The sequence below is a fragment of the Xiphias gladius genome, chromosome 2 (genome assembly GCF_016859285.1).
Source record: "Xiphias gladius isolate SHS-SW01 ecotype Sanya breed wild chromosome 2, ASM1685928v1, whole genome shotgun sequence".
NCBI lineage: Eukaryota > Metazoa > Chordata > Actinopteri > Istiophoriformes > Xiphiidae > Xiphias > Xiphias gladius.
In genome coordinates this window covers 19,515,450-19,529,079 of record NC_053401.1, presented here as the reverse complement: position 1 = coordinate 19,529,079, position 13,630 = coordinate 19,515,450, and the positions used below count along the sequence as shown (strand labels likewise).

The window sequence follows — 13,630 nt, the reverse complement described above, 5'->3', positions numbered from 1 at the left end:
CTCAACCGAGAACCTTGAAATGTTTAGTATTTTTACTTGAAAAATTTGTTAAATGGTTAATTATCAGTCATTCGTTTTCTGTCAAGTAAATCATCAATTACTTGTCTAATCATTTCCATGTTACTTAATGTTAATGCCCCCAATTTCAATTTAGAAAATCGTTCAAATATTCTATAAATTCCACAAATATTTGTGGCTGTATCGTAATAATCACTCATTGGATCAAAGCCAATTGCTCCATTAACACACTGCAATAATATAACAGACAGTAGAAAGTAGGATGAACATGTTGTTCATTGTGGTGGATTAGCTGGCTCAAGCAACTGACTGCAAGTTGATATTTACAGTGTAGAACAAAACCGGGTACAACCCTGTGCAATATCACTTAAATGTTAAATGATTCAAAATGGTACCATCTTACTATAATTCTATAATTTTTTAAGTTGAAGTGTAGGGTATTTGATTTGATGTATAATTAAAACTAAACAGGTTAGATAGATTAGCTTGAAAACAAGGGCCCCAAAGTAAAACCACAATGCAACAAAGGTCAGTTTACCTCTTATCACTGCACCAAAAGTGATTACACCTGTGATTTCCAGTTGAGGATAACTGCATGAACAAGGTTATAAAAAAACCTGCAAACACTGCAGCTTTCTGGGTTTTGGACTGATTTGTTGTCTAATGTAAAACGGGCTCTACGTGGTAAGGAAGTGCCTGAACAAGTAAGAAACCAGATCGTGAGACTTCCTAAAGATGGGAGGGGGTACAAGAGCATCAGTAGGCTACTGAACACAAGCTGAAACACAGCTGCAGCAGTGGTTAGGAGGTAGAGGAAGAGCCATACTACCAATAACAGAAGGTGGAGTGGCCGTCCTTGAAAACTGACGCCACGCAAGATTCACTATACAACCTTGCATTGAAAAATAGACAAATAAGTGCTTCTGACTTGGCCCAAGGATTATCTGTGGAAATTGGTGTTTCAGTGACAGATCAGACAGTGTGAAGGACATTGCAGGAAGTCAACCTCTGTGGACGGCGTCCGCGAAGAAAACCACTGCTCACAAAACTAAACAAAACTTCAAAATTATTCTTTGCCAAAAAACATGAAAAGAAGCCTAATGGATGTTGGCAGCACATTCTTTGGTCAGATGAAACCCAAATAAATATATTTGGATCAGATGGGGTCCAGCAAGTTTGATGTGGACCTGACCAGGACCACCACGGGGACTGCATAGTGCCAACTATGTAACATGGAGGTGGGAGTGTGCTGATATGGGGCTGCGTGATTGCAAAATGCGTAGGGGAGATGACATTTATAGATGGCACTAAGAAAGCAGGTGTGCATCCCCAAATACTGAATGAAAAGATGACTCCCAGTCTCAAGGAGATAGGCAGGAGAGGAATTTTCCAACATGACTGATCCCAAATGTCAAAGAAGAGTTTGTAAACAAGAAAAAAGTGAATGCTGTAACCTGTACAAATATGTCCCCTGACTTTCTGTTGTCAGACAACAGAACAAGTATGAAATAGTGACTGAAACGAGGGCCATTAAGACTGCTACCACCAGCAGTCACTTCCAAGCCATTTCCAAGCTGCTGCTCTACTAAAATCCTGATGTTATAACCGTCTGACAAAATCACCAGATAGTTAAAGACAACGGTTGTGCTGGGATTTCAACAAAATCGTAAAATGATCACTGAGAGAAAGCTAGAAGCTCATTCATATCTGTTTCTGCTGCCGCGCAGTCAGTTGAAAAAGAAGCATAGAGAGGTGTGCCTGCGGAGGGAAAGCCTGATCTGGTGCTCATGGGGTTTTGCTGGCGACTCTCAAGAAGGTTTGTTCAAAAAGTCGCTGGATTTGTCTGTTTTTTTGAAAAAGAAAAAAGTCATCAAAGGGGTCTGAAAAGTCGTTAAATCTGGCGACAGAGGCGCTAAATTGGCAACACTGCCTGTAAATGCACCCCTGATGAAGTATTAGAAACTGTATGCCACAATTCTTTTTGAAAGAGCATCGGCCAGTGAGGAAATTCCAACACTCGGCCGGCCGACCAATAGTGTAACGTTATCGGTTTAAAGGGCTGGGCCTGCAGTAGCAGTCCACCAAATAAAGGCAGAGATGCAAAACTTTTTTTTTTAAATAATAAAAGAATGGAACCTCCCTGATGAAGGTGGTACTGACTTTTCGTTGCAGATTTAGTAGTGGTTTAGTCAAATGCATTAGTTTAGTCAAGCATTTTACGTAACATTTCAGTGATACTAACTAGGGGAGATATACTGTATGATACTACAAGGGTCTTTGAGAGGTGGTTTGAGGGCTAATAAATCGGATCATTTGACTGTTTTCACCTCAGTGAGAATATCTTAAGTAACAAGCCAAACAATCAAGTAGGCAGGTGACAATAACAGCTCAGGAGGCACAAAGGCCTCTGGTTCACAATGTCGTAATTGGTAATTTTGTGGTAATTTCATTAATTGTAACTTTTTACGGATTATGGGAGTATGTACTGTATTTCTAAAGCAAAATATCAGCAGACATGATAATGGCCTTCACATTAGAACCGGCCTTATTACTTGATATCGAAGAGGGTGTCAGAATCTAGTTTTAAGACTAGTATTATTTCAGCTGATGTGCTGACATGTTGCATATCGCTAAATGAGTTTGTGCTTAATCAAACTGACACACGGTAAACTAATATATGTATGTTTATGGCTATGGGATGATTTAGAAAAAGGAATACTGGGGGTAAATAGGGGTCAAGCACCTCTGTTTTTTTCCAAGCGCCCCTTTGCAGGTCAATCCTTCTAAGGCAGATCTGAGGTAAGGGCAAAGGTGATTGAATGTCAGCAGCTTGTGGAAGACTGGAGATGGGACACAGCCACATCAGGGTTGCGTATCAAAGAGGAGGTGATGTCCATGCACAGGGAGGCTATACCAGGCCTTCATGAAACTGTAGGGAAAAACTGAAACTTTGACTTTTCTTTCAGATTTTGGCTACGGTTAAGTTTAATTTGTTTCTGCACATACAGCAAAGTGACTTTTCCTAACAAGAAGTGAGGGAGCGCACCTCTTCCCGAACCTCATGCGCTACCGAATGCACCCACCCCCCCAGGTGATTCAACCAGATGTGCGGTGACGTCACTAAGGTCGTCATCTCCGAAGGGGGGCTTCGGTCTCAGCCGCATTAGTCGGGACAAGAATAGAAGCAGTCGCGAGTAGGTAGCCTAATCCACTTAAAGTTCCTCTCACGGTTTGTCGATAGGAGTCATTCTTTGCCATGCACACATCCCTCCACACATATTCTGACTGCCACACATGCGCAGACATTCAGTCATTTATCTGCGCTGAAAACTCTTCTGTCTGAAGAATGCCCTCACGAGTTCCTACAAGCGCCACCCAAATGTATCTTAGACCAATTTTGTGATTGGACCAGAGGTGTTGACGGGCAGCTCCGCGGCGCTTCTCTACGGGGCAGAGAAGCGCAGGGACCCGCCCAGGCTTCGCAGTGACGTCACGAAAGGACAAATCGATTTACCGCGAGGTCATTCGGCCTCTCCGAGCAGCCGGTTGCAGCTAAGCGGAGGCGCCATCTTAGGATACAGATAGAGTGAGTGCTATTATTCATTTAAAATCGTACATATCAAATATTACAAAGCTACTCCGTCGTTCAGGACGTATTTCTATGCAACTGTGGCCAAGTGTAGCTGTTTTATTTACGCGACTTTTATCTTTTCTGTTAAGAGGAGACCTTCCACCTTGGAGCGGTCAAGTTAGCTTAGCAAGTAATTTAGCCTAGCATTTTAGAATCAGCTAGAAAAAAACAAGAAAATGCTATATAAATGTGTAGGCAGACACTTTGGAAGTTTAAGATGAGGTTTAAAAATAGCTTAAGACTGTATAGTAACTTGTACGGACGTTACGTGTTTATTCTTGTAGCTTACTATTGTGTTCAGTCAGTAAGCTTAGCATTTCCTCTTCACGGTCATTCAGAAGCCAAACTAAGCTAACTAGCACGTGACAAGGTATGCCTCAGTTCAGGTGGTGGTATGCATGTGTGAGTGGCTAGGGGTGGATTGTGTTACCAGTCGCCGCTGTCAGACAGCCTGAGCACACGGCTAACAAGTTGCCCACTGCACCGCAGCTCCGCCAGCAGGCAGGATACCACCATGTACCCGACCGCTTTGACGCAGCTGGCCCGGGCTAACCCGTTCAGCGCCCCCCTATTCACCCTCCAGAAAGTGGAAGAGCCCCAACAGAGCCTTCATGGACAGAGGACCCGCAGACTGGCAGCAGCCGCCACCGCAGAAGGTAACGTCGGCGAAGAGTCCACAGGCTGGCTACAGGGCTAGCGTTAGCTGCATTAGCTTAGCCGACCAGATACGCTTGGTTGTGGCCAACGTCACTACGTGATTCAGCATAACTGTAGTTATTATGTACAATTGACTGTGTGCACACAGTACCTAGTCATCAAACCTTTTTAAATCGTTATGAATAATGAATGATTTTGTTGGCTACCTGCTAGGCCTTCGCAGCATACAAGCCGCCTGTGGAGGACAAGGAAGGACAACGAAGTTCCTTCCCTCTGCACTGCAGTAAACTGTATTTGGCGTGTCGCACTTCATTTCAGATTCAGGATTTAGGGTGAATGAAACTCTGGTTAAGTTACATATTTGCAAACTAGACCACAAATGCATGTGACCCCCTTACTATTAGTTGCTCAGGGTTGAACAAGAACAGATTGTCTTAGCTTGAAAGATTTATGACACATTGTAAAAACGTATTTTAAATGACTGTAACGTCAAACACCAGTAATGCTGCTAGGTGTCTCGTGTCAAAAAATGTCAAATTCTTCCCTTTAGGTCGAAAATGTATCTGTTAATTGGTTTTCAAAGCCGGGCAGGTCTCAGCCACAAGTTTTGAACTTCTTCACCTCAATTTGGTAGGACAGTCTCCGGCCCACCATTTGTTTGAGAGATGTTAGCATATTTGTGGTTTGTTACAGTAAGAGTTTGAGTGAAATGTTTATTGTAGAAAAACATCAACATGTGGATTGAAGTCCATCTACCTATTTCATAATTCCCTTCAAATTCATTATTTGCCCATAGCAGTTATAAGGTTGGCTTTATCCTAACAGTAGCAGTACATTTTGATTGTTTGTTACTTGGGAGCGGATCAAGTCGGTAAGATTAGGGATGTTATAGGGCTTACATGGCTTTCTTTTCAGAGTGAACAGTTGTTGGTATGCATGTTAAACCACTGTCTGTTGCATATTGATGAGACCTTAATTAAGTTGTCTCCAAATACACTCCCTAATACAGCTTTTGGCTTGTCAGACATCCAGGTGGATTGAAGGCAAAGATTATGTTACTTTATCCTGTTGAATTCTTCAATCTGTTAGCCAGTTAGACATCCAAAGACTCAAGAGAAACGTTCCTCTTTTCTAAACTCAGAGATGCCCTGTTCTTAAGTCTCATCTGTGTTTCTTCAGAGGGTGACAGTTGTGAGTTCGGCTCTAAGAAGTATTTCGTCCTGTGTGGCTTTGGTGGGATTCTGAGCTGTGGCACCACACACACAGCTGTCGTTCCCCTTGATCTGGTCAAATGCAGAATGCAGGTCTGTCTCCAAGGCTCAGTGCCATATTTTTTTTTTTTTTTAAACATCACGCCTCGCTTATCCATAAGTGTGTTTTTTGGGCCCCCCCCCCCTTTTTAATGCACCAATTTGCATGGGAGAAATGCGCCAGCCCAGTTGTGGTGAAGTCACTTTTTGCCATTGTGTATTGATTCCCATGATTCTAATGTTTTGGAGTGATCATAACATGGCTGCATGATTTCTGCACCAGTGTTCCTATGTGTTTAATGATTTCTGCCCGCCTTGCCAACCCCCCACGTCCCACCTGCACTCAGTCCACAATAGAGGACGTCTGTAGGCGAAAGTCAGGAGATCCAGACCTGAGGGAGAATACTTCCCTAATGTTGACTGTACTATTTGACACCATCGGGGTTGTCTGTCTGCCAGGACTGTCTGATATCAGACAGCCATTGATTGTTCATTAACACACTGACTGATTTAACCTTGTAGTGTCAGGGAAGAATGTTTAGTAGAAAGTCAAAAGTACACTTGATAATGTACTTGCATTATGGTGATAAGAGAGATAGGGGATTTGAATGAAAACATTCGAATGAACATATGCCTTTATTGTTGGTAATCCTGTTATCTCCTCCTGAAGTTTATTCCTCATTAATTTATTTTAATCACTAATTTGCAGGACCCCACTGATGTTTTGCATTTGTGGCCATTAACTACATATAGTGTACACTTGAACCTTTCAGCTAAAATGTTCAAATCATACCACACTTTTAGATTGATTTCTACCTTTTATGCAGCCGTTTAACTGTAAAATTTAAAAATAATTCGCTATCTGTAGCAAGTTTCCAGTCTCTGTGAGTTAACTCAAATAGTTTACTGGGATGAATGGAAACCAGGGGCTGCATGTCAGATGGGGAAACAAAACTTGTGGTACACTTTGGAAAAGGATGAGCAGCAATTTTATTTTGTAGTGAATGGCCTATCTTGTGAAACATCGCTGTGGTCCTTCAAAGTTCATACAGAAATCACATGTAAACATCGATTTTTATCAACCTTTAATGTCCGATCCTAATAAATGGTGGCATGTTAGTGGCAGAGCCATCTATAAGGGAAGAGTCCTGGCATTGAATTCAAACTGTCCACAGATGTGACATAGACTGGAAACTGTCCTCAGAAAAGGTTTGGTCATTTTCATCAGTGACAACTCTTCCATTATGTGGCTCTGGTTTGGTGATGATTTTTGTCCTGTGTTGCATGTGACCCTGCATGTTGCATGTATGTTGTGTCCCCTCCCTTCTACCACAGAGGGTGTCAGCTGCGAGTTTGGCTCCTCAAAGTACTATGCCCTGTGTGGGTTTGGGGGTATCCTGAGTTGCGGCATCACACACACAGCAGTGGTGCCCCTCGACCTTGTCAAGTGCCGTCTGCAGGTTTGTATGGAAGTTGAACATCTCATAAACAACAAGTAGCCAGCAGCTCCTCAAACCTCTCCGTCCCCTAAGTGACCCAGAAATATAATGAATAGTTTTCAGAAAAACGTACTTGTAAATGTTTCCCAAAAACCACCCATGACTACCATGAATTAACACTCTTTTGACAATGTCAGGAAAAAAACAGTATAAGCTTCACACTGATTGCAAACTTTTATAAAAGCTCCATATATGTTTGTGGGGGAAAAGGCCGCAACACTGGGCTACAAAAAATGGAAAGTTGTGGAGTGTTCTGAAATCTATGCGCAGCACTTTGTGCGGTATTGCAAAATTACAAAAGCACAACAACAGTAGCAGAAAATGTTTAGTTGATGGTTGATAAACATTCCCGTAGTTTGACGCACAAATTATAGGCTACCAAAGGTGCTTCCAGTGCAAGTGTATTTTTGGTTTCCCATGTACTGTTAGAAAATGCATTTCCCTGAACCAAAATAATTCACTCAAAGCACTTGGATACATAAGAAAAATGCATGATTTACAAGTCAGCTATTGGCAAACAGTCACAAGAAGTCATTCCTAAAGCTTACAGATATCACCTAAAACATCAGATCCTAGATTGACATGCATGCTTACTGCAGTGTTTCTACTTCTCAGGTGAACCCAGATAAATACAAGAGTATCGGCAACGGCTTTTCAGTGACAGTGAGGGAAGATGGTGTCAGAGGTTTGGCAAAGGGCTGGGCTCCCACCTTCATTGGCTACTCCATGCAGGGGCTGTGCAAGTTTGGCTTCTACGAAGTGTTTAAGATCTTCTACAGTGACCTGCTGGGAGAGGTGAGTCCACACATGGCTGTCCTATGAGGCAAATGCATGTTTGTTCTTACCTGTCTGCTAGACTTAATATCACCACCTAACGATGAAGAATCATGCTCAGGTAAACAAAAATAATTAAGTTGTCTCAACATTTTTGATTGTTGTGCAGCAGTGGTTATGTGTAGTGTTAGTTACATGTCTGTACATCATGTTCATCATGAAGCCCGTAGCACATCTTAGGACAGCAAACTTAACTGAAAATGCACAATGTCTGCATTAGTTTGTCATTAATCAGCTCAACAGGTGACTCAGGATTCAGTTTTTTTCTAGATTGCAGTCAGAGATGGAAAGAGATTTTTATCAGCACCAATACATGGTCTCAATCAGTACTCACTGATACACCTCCATATATTCTCCAAGAAATTTTCGATTGCTTCTACTTGTGGTGTTTAACGTGTGTCATTAAAGTAGTATTAATTCCTCTTTTGGGGGGAAAAAAATCCTCCACAATTTTTTTTGCTTTACTGTCCTAAGCTATAGCTACAAATGGTAATGACAAATAACTTAGAGGGCTCCAGAGTGCAACATTTACCCATGTGCCCCTTTTTGTATCTGTTTCTTTGTTTTAGTGCCCTAGATCAGCTGTCTAGTTTACATGTTCTTTGCATGCAGAAAATGGCAAATGCATACATTTATGGCCTTTTTGTCTGCAAGATGATTAGGCCACCACGTCCAACAGGAGTGACTAATGTTAAAGTTGTATACAAACTGAAGCTGATAGAGTTGCTTTGGACAGTTAATACCCGTGGAGTTGTAACTCATCTAGACTGTTACCCTGATGTAAGTTGAATTGTCACATTATTGTGGAGATGAGATGCCTGCTGACATTTGAGCCAGGCAAGGCAACCACCGAAAACCACAATACCTTGAAAATCATCATGGTAATCAGGGTTGTCGTCAGCTTTTACGTCAAGCGGAGGGTCGCTGCTCGTCATATTGTCATTACATTATCTGGAACCTTTATTATGCCAAAGACATTTGCCTATTTACATATCGTTAGATAACTTAAATTTTTTCCTGAGAAGCAATTTATTAGTGTTTTTAGAACTTTTTTTGGTCTGCTGCTGAGTGACATAGGGAAACCTGAGCTGGTGTGTGTCTCATCACCTATTCTGTCTGACCATTTGTTGTGTGGTCTCACCCAATAGGAGAACACCTACCTGTGGAGGACATCGCTGTACCTGGCTGCCTCAGCCAGCGCGGAGTTCTTTGCTGACATTGCTCTGGCTCCCATGGAGGCTGTCAAAGTTCGTATCCAGACCCAGCCAGGCTACGCCAACACCCTCAGACAGTGTGTTCCCAAGATGTTCGCAGAGGAGGGGCTCTGGGCGTAAGTGTGCTACTTTCTGACAGCTGCTCAGGATTCAGTTCAAATATCAGTCAGTCAGAAGTTGTTTAAAATGGCTGCGTTTGTGATTGAATAATTGAAAAATAGAAAATGGATTTCTGATTAAAACACGCTCCTTAGATCCACCTCTGGAGGGTGCTTTGCTCTGAGCAGAGCCCCTCAGCAGCTTTCTGGCTGTACAGTTGGAGGTGCTTGAGTCATTGGCGTGTGAGAACAGTCTACCTTTCCCCTAGCCCATCCGCATCACTGGCAACCCTGTTATCTACAGGCAGGGAGCTCCCAGTGCTGTAAGCCTAGGGGGCGGACACACTTAATATTGTAACTGTACAGGGTGGGCCTCCATGGTTACACCCTATTTTGACATGTCTTACGTCTGTACAAGAACATAGTTGATCTGTAGATGGCTTCGACACTTGATGCCTCTTTGTGACCTCACATCTCTTTTCTTCGCTGCTGTAACTACAGTTTCTATAAGGGTGTGGTTCCACTGTGGATGAGACAGATCCCCTACACTATGATGAAGTTTGCCTGCTTCGAGCGAACTGTGGAGCTGCTCTACAAGTATGTTGTTCCCAAGCCCCGCAGTGAGTGCAGCAAACCTGAGCAGCTGGTTGTCACCTTCGTTGCAGGTTACATTGGTGAGTAACAGAAAATCTGAAATGTCTGCCACTTAGGACCAGTAGTTGAAAACAGTATCCAGTAATCTTTTGGGGAACTTAAATTGACACTGCAAACACTAATTTATGAAGAAAAACATGAAAACATTTGAGAGTTTAGCTGAGTAGTCGAGAGTAAAGACATGCTTCGACGAACACCGGTGAAGAATTTGTAGAGCACTACAAAACCTGGTGCTCTTTAAAGGTATAAAACATTCAAAAAATAATCATGGAGCAGTAACGATTAATGTTGTGAAATCATGATGTTTTGTCATGTTAGTAAGAATATTTCTTACTAATGTGAGATATAGCAGTTTTGCTCCCAGTAATAATGCATCATTCCTTTTGAAGTAGTAATAAATATGTAGTGTTGTACATAGTAAAGCTATTCCAGCGGACGTGCAGATTTCAGTTCTCTGATGTGTTTTTTGGTGATCTGCTTTCTCTTTGCAGCTGGTGTGTTCTGTGCCATCGTGTCCCATCCTGCTGACTCTGTGGTGTCTGTGCTGAACAAGGAGAAGGGCAGCACTGCTGTCCAGGTCCTCAAGAAGCTTGGACCCAAAGGTCTGTATCAACAGTAGTCCACAGTAATTTCAGCAGCAGCATAGTGAATGAGGATTTGATCAACACGCTCCTTAGATCCACCTCTGGAGGGCGCTTTGCTCTGAGCAGAGCCCCTCAGCAGCTTTCTGGCTGTACAGTTGGAGGTGCTTGAGTCATTGGCGTGTGAGAACAGTCTACCTTTCCCCTAGCCCATCTGCATCACTGGCAACCCTGTTATCTACAGGCAGGGAGCTCCCAGTGCTGTAAGCCTAGGGGGCGGACATGCAGTTGACTGAACTTTGCTATGTCAAGCGTCACTGAAGGAAACTGGCTGCGGTATATTGTTGCTATAACTCACAGGATCAGCCACAGTCATCCAATAAAACAGTAAAACAGAATTAAATTGACACATCTATTTGAGGCTTAATGTCTTTGTATTTTTGATAAGGTGGGGCTGGGCAACATGATATGTAGATTTTTCAAATGTCACACTATTCTCTACCATTTATACTGAAGCAGCTCTCCCTTTTTTAATATGTGGCTAATATCACAAAACAATGAACAGGACTGCTTTATGATTTTGGATTTACAAGTGTTTTTGCATCACTGAAGTATCTTAATAGATCAAGATACAAGATAAAAACAGACACTCCTCTCCTGGGTATCTGCAGATCTTAAAGTCCTTAAAAAATTGAATTCACTTTCTCTTTCCTGCTCTAGGCAATTGTTATTAAATGTTTCCATATACTGTATGGTCATAGGCCGTCGGGAGACATCGCAAAACTTTAACATAAGTGGGATCGTTGTGACAGTGGATTGTGCTGCAGGACGCTGTTCAGTCTTTTTTTTTTTTTTTTTTTTGTGGGATTACAGTCGGCCCCATCAGACCTGTAGCAAGGATGTCATTGCTGCTTGCTACAGTAACTAGAAAGCACATTACCTCATAATGGACAAGTGTTGATTTAATTGAACTTTGATTAAGTCAATGTAGATTAGTTTAATTAATCATTTTTGATTGGTTAATCCTTCTATTTTATGCCAATTGTCTGGGTGCAGGTCGCACTCATTTAACTATAATGTGGAATTATTGTTGCAGCATCTGCTACTTACAGCAACTGCTAGGAGGTTAAAAATAAATGATGATTGTAGGCCACATCATCCTTCCAGGTTTTCCACCATACTTTGATACTTTGGCTGGAATGACTGTGAAGGGGATATTAAATTGCACTCCATGGTATTAAAAAGTCGTCAAAGTCTAAAATAGGTGAACTCTGTATTTTCCCTGTAAATTATACCCATAAACCCAGGGCAGTTAATTGTCGTTATTTTTTTCCGTCCTACATATGTAAATGAGATCAGAATAATAGAAGCTAATTCAGTGTAATGCATTCTAACATCACTACATTCAGCTTTAAAAATACTTAGAGTGGGACTTAAATTCCCAAATGAACACTCAAATACATTTATGTAAATGTAGGTGGCCCAGAACAGGTCTAATACCATTCAATGCAAGATCAGACTACAGTCTTCAAAATGACAGTTGGTGTAGATCATCTCATAAAATGTTGTAGTTTTCCATATGCCCTAGAGGAGACGTAGAGTAAAAGGATTACTTGAGAAAGGAAATGAGGAAGCATCACTTGTCTGAATGTCAGTTTTATTTACATTGTTTGCAAAATCCCACTTGTCTTCCAACTCTGACGTGGAATAAATAAAATGAAGAACGCTTAATTTTAAAGACACTCTATTCCTCAGACCATTATCTGTAAATGGGTAAGTGTTATCAGCCCTGTGAAGTATGAACAATGTTGTTTACTGTGCAGTCGGGAGAGCGTCTGAATCTGATGTTCTGTCTCTTGTTTAGGAGTATGGAAGGGTCTGGTTGCCCGTATCATCATGATTGGTACTCTGACTGCCCTGCAGTGGTTCATCTATGACTCAGTCAAGGTCTACTTCCGCCTGCCCCGCCCCCCTCCCCCGGAGATGCCAGAGTCCCTGAAAAAGAAGCTGGGCCTCACAGAGTAAAATACTGCCCCTCCCCTCCATCTCTCCCACCGAGCCGCAATCTCCAGCCGACACATCTGAACCCCCCAACTTCCACAGCGCACACAGCAGTTTTCTATATTTATGTCCTCAGCTCATGCTGCTCCGCACAGAGCACATAGCTGCTACTACTCATGTATATTTGAAAACAAAAAAAACGAGCAAGGAGAAAAGATGGATCTGTCGCTCTTGGTTTACCAAGAGTACGACAGGAAATATTCCTCTGTAGAAACAACTGTATGGTTTTATCAGTTCCTGTCATTAGAAAATGTGGATATTCTAATAAAATAAATCCCCTCGAACATTGTTTTTTCTTTTTTTTTTTTTAAACCATATTATTTTTACTTTTAATTTGCCTTTAATTAGTTCAATAGATTACAGGCCTTGGAAGAATGATCTAACCCAACCTTGTTCGGTACATAGCTTCTTGCCATAATGGAAACAAGACCGTCAAACGTAGTAATCGGCTGGAACCTATATGGTTAGTGTGCAAAATCGAGGACATAGTTGAAAATGTAACAAATTAACGTAATTGTGATTATTTTGCATTATGTTTGCTATTTTCTGTGCTCACACATACAATATTTAATACTAAATGTTTACCTGCAGTCACTTCAAGGCATTTCCAAGCTGCTGCTCTGCACTGCTACAGTCCTGGTTTTATAACCGCGACGCCATCTGACAAATTCACACACATAAGTAAAAGACGACAGCTGAGCTGTGATTTTTTGAATATCATAAAAAGATCACTGAGAAAGAGCTGATTCAAGTCTGTCAACTGCTGTGTGGTCTATGAATCAGACAGAGAGCTGTGCCTATGGAGGGAAAGCCCGACTTCGCGCTCGCAGAGCAATACTGGTGACTATCTTCTACAGACAGTAGATAAGGCTAGTCGCTAGATTTGTTGCTAGGGGGTTTTTGTTAAGAAAAAGGTGCTAAATTGGCAACACTGCCTGTAAACACCCCCTTGTTGACGTAATAGAAACTTCGTGCCAATTCATTTTGAAATGGCAAACGGGTAAAGTCCAATATTTGGCCAGTCGACCAATGGTGTAACTTCATCCCTCAGTCACTGACATTTGCGTTTGTAAAGCTGGCCTCGCTGTTGTGGACCAATCAAAATTATTTAACTAAAGCTCCTTTAGGTAAAT

The 13,630-nt window shown here is 41.9% G+C and overlaps 1 protein-coding gene and 2 non-coding genes across 4 annotated transcripts; all 3 read left to right on the top strand.

The window, feature by feature from the left end:
* The first annotated feature begins 3,475 nt into the window (after nt 1-3,475).
* slc25a3a (solute carrier family 25 member 3a) lies at nt 3,476-12,785 on the top strand. Of its 2 annotated transcripts, none has more exons than XM_040146224.1 (8): nt 3,476-3,604; nt 4,139-4,305; nt 6,892-7,016; nt 7,671-7,850; nt 9,038-9,219; nt 9,703-9,875; nt 10,347-10,457; nt 12,301-12,785. In XM_040146224.1, exons 2-8 carry the CDS (start codon nt 4,164-4,166, stop codon nt 12,459-12,461), a joined length of 1,074 nt encoding a protein of 357 aa, XP_040002158.1. In that variant the 5' UTR covers nt 3,476-3,604; nt 4,139-4,163; the 3' UTR covers nt 12,462-12,785. The 2 variants fall into 2 exon arrangements, with proteins under 2 accessions (XP_040002158.1, XP_040002149.1); XM_040146215.1 differs by lacking the exon at nt 6,892-7,016 and adding an exon at nt 5,486-5,610 and having other exon boundaries at nt 3,477-3,604.
* On the top strand, nt 9,344-9,546 carry LOC120804325. The gene has a single exon (XR_005709434.1). It is a non-coding gene; the product is annotated as a small nucleolar RNA SNORA53 (small nucleolar RNA).
* On the top strand, nt 10,519-10,721 carry LOC120804330. The gene has a single exon (XR_005709435.1). It is a non-coding gene; the product is annotated as a small nucleolar RNA SNORA53 (small nucleolar RNA).
* Nucleotides 12,786-13,630: the final 845 nt, after the last annotated feature.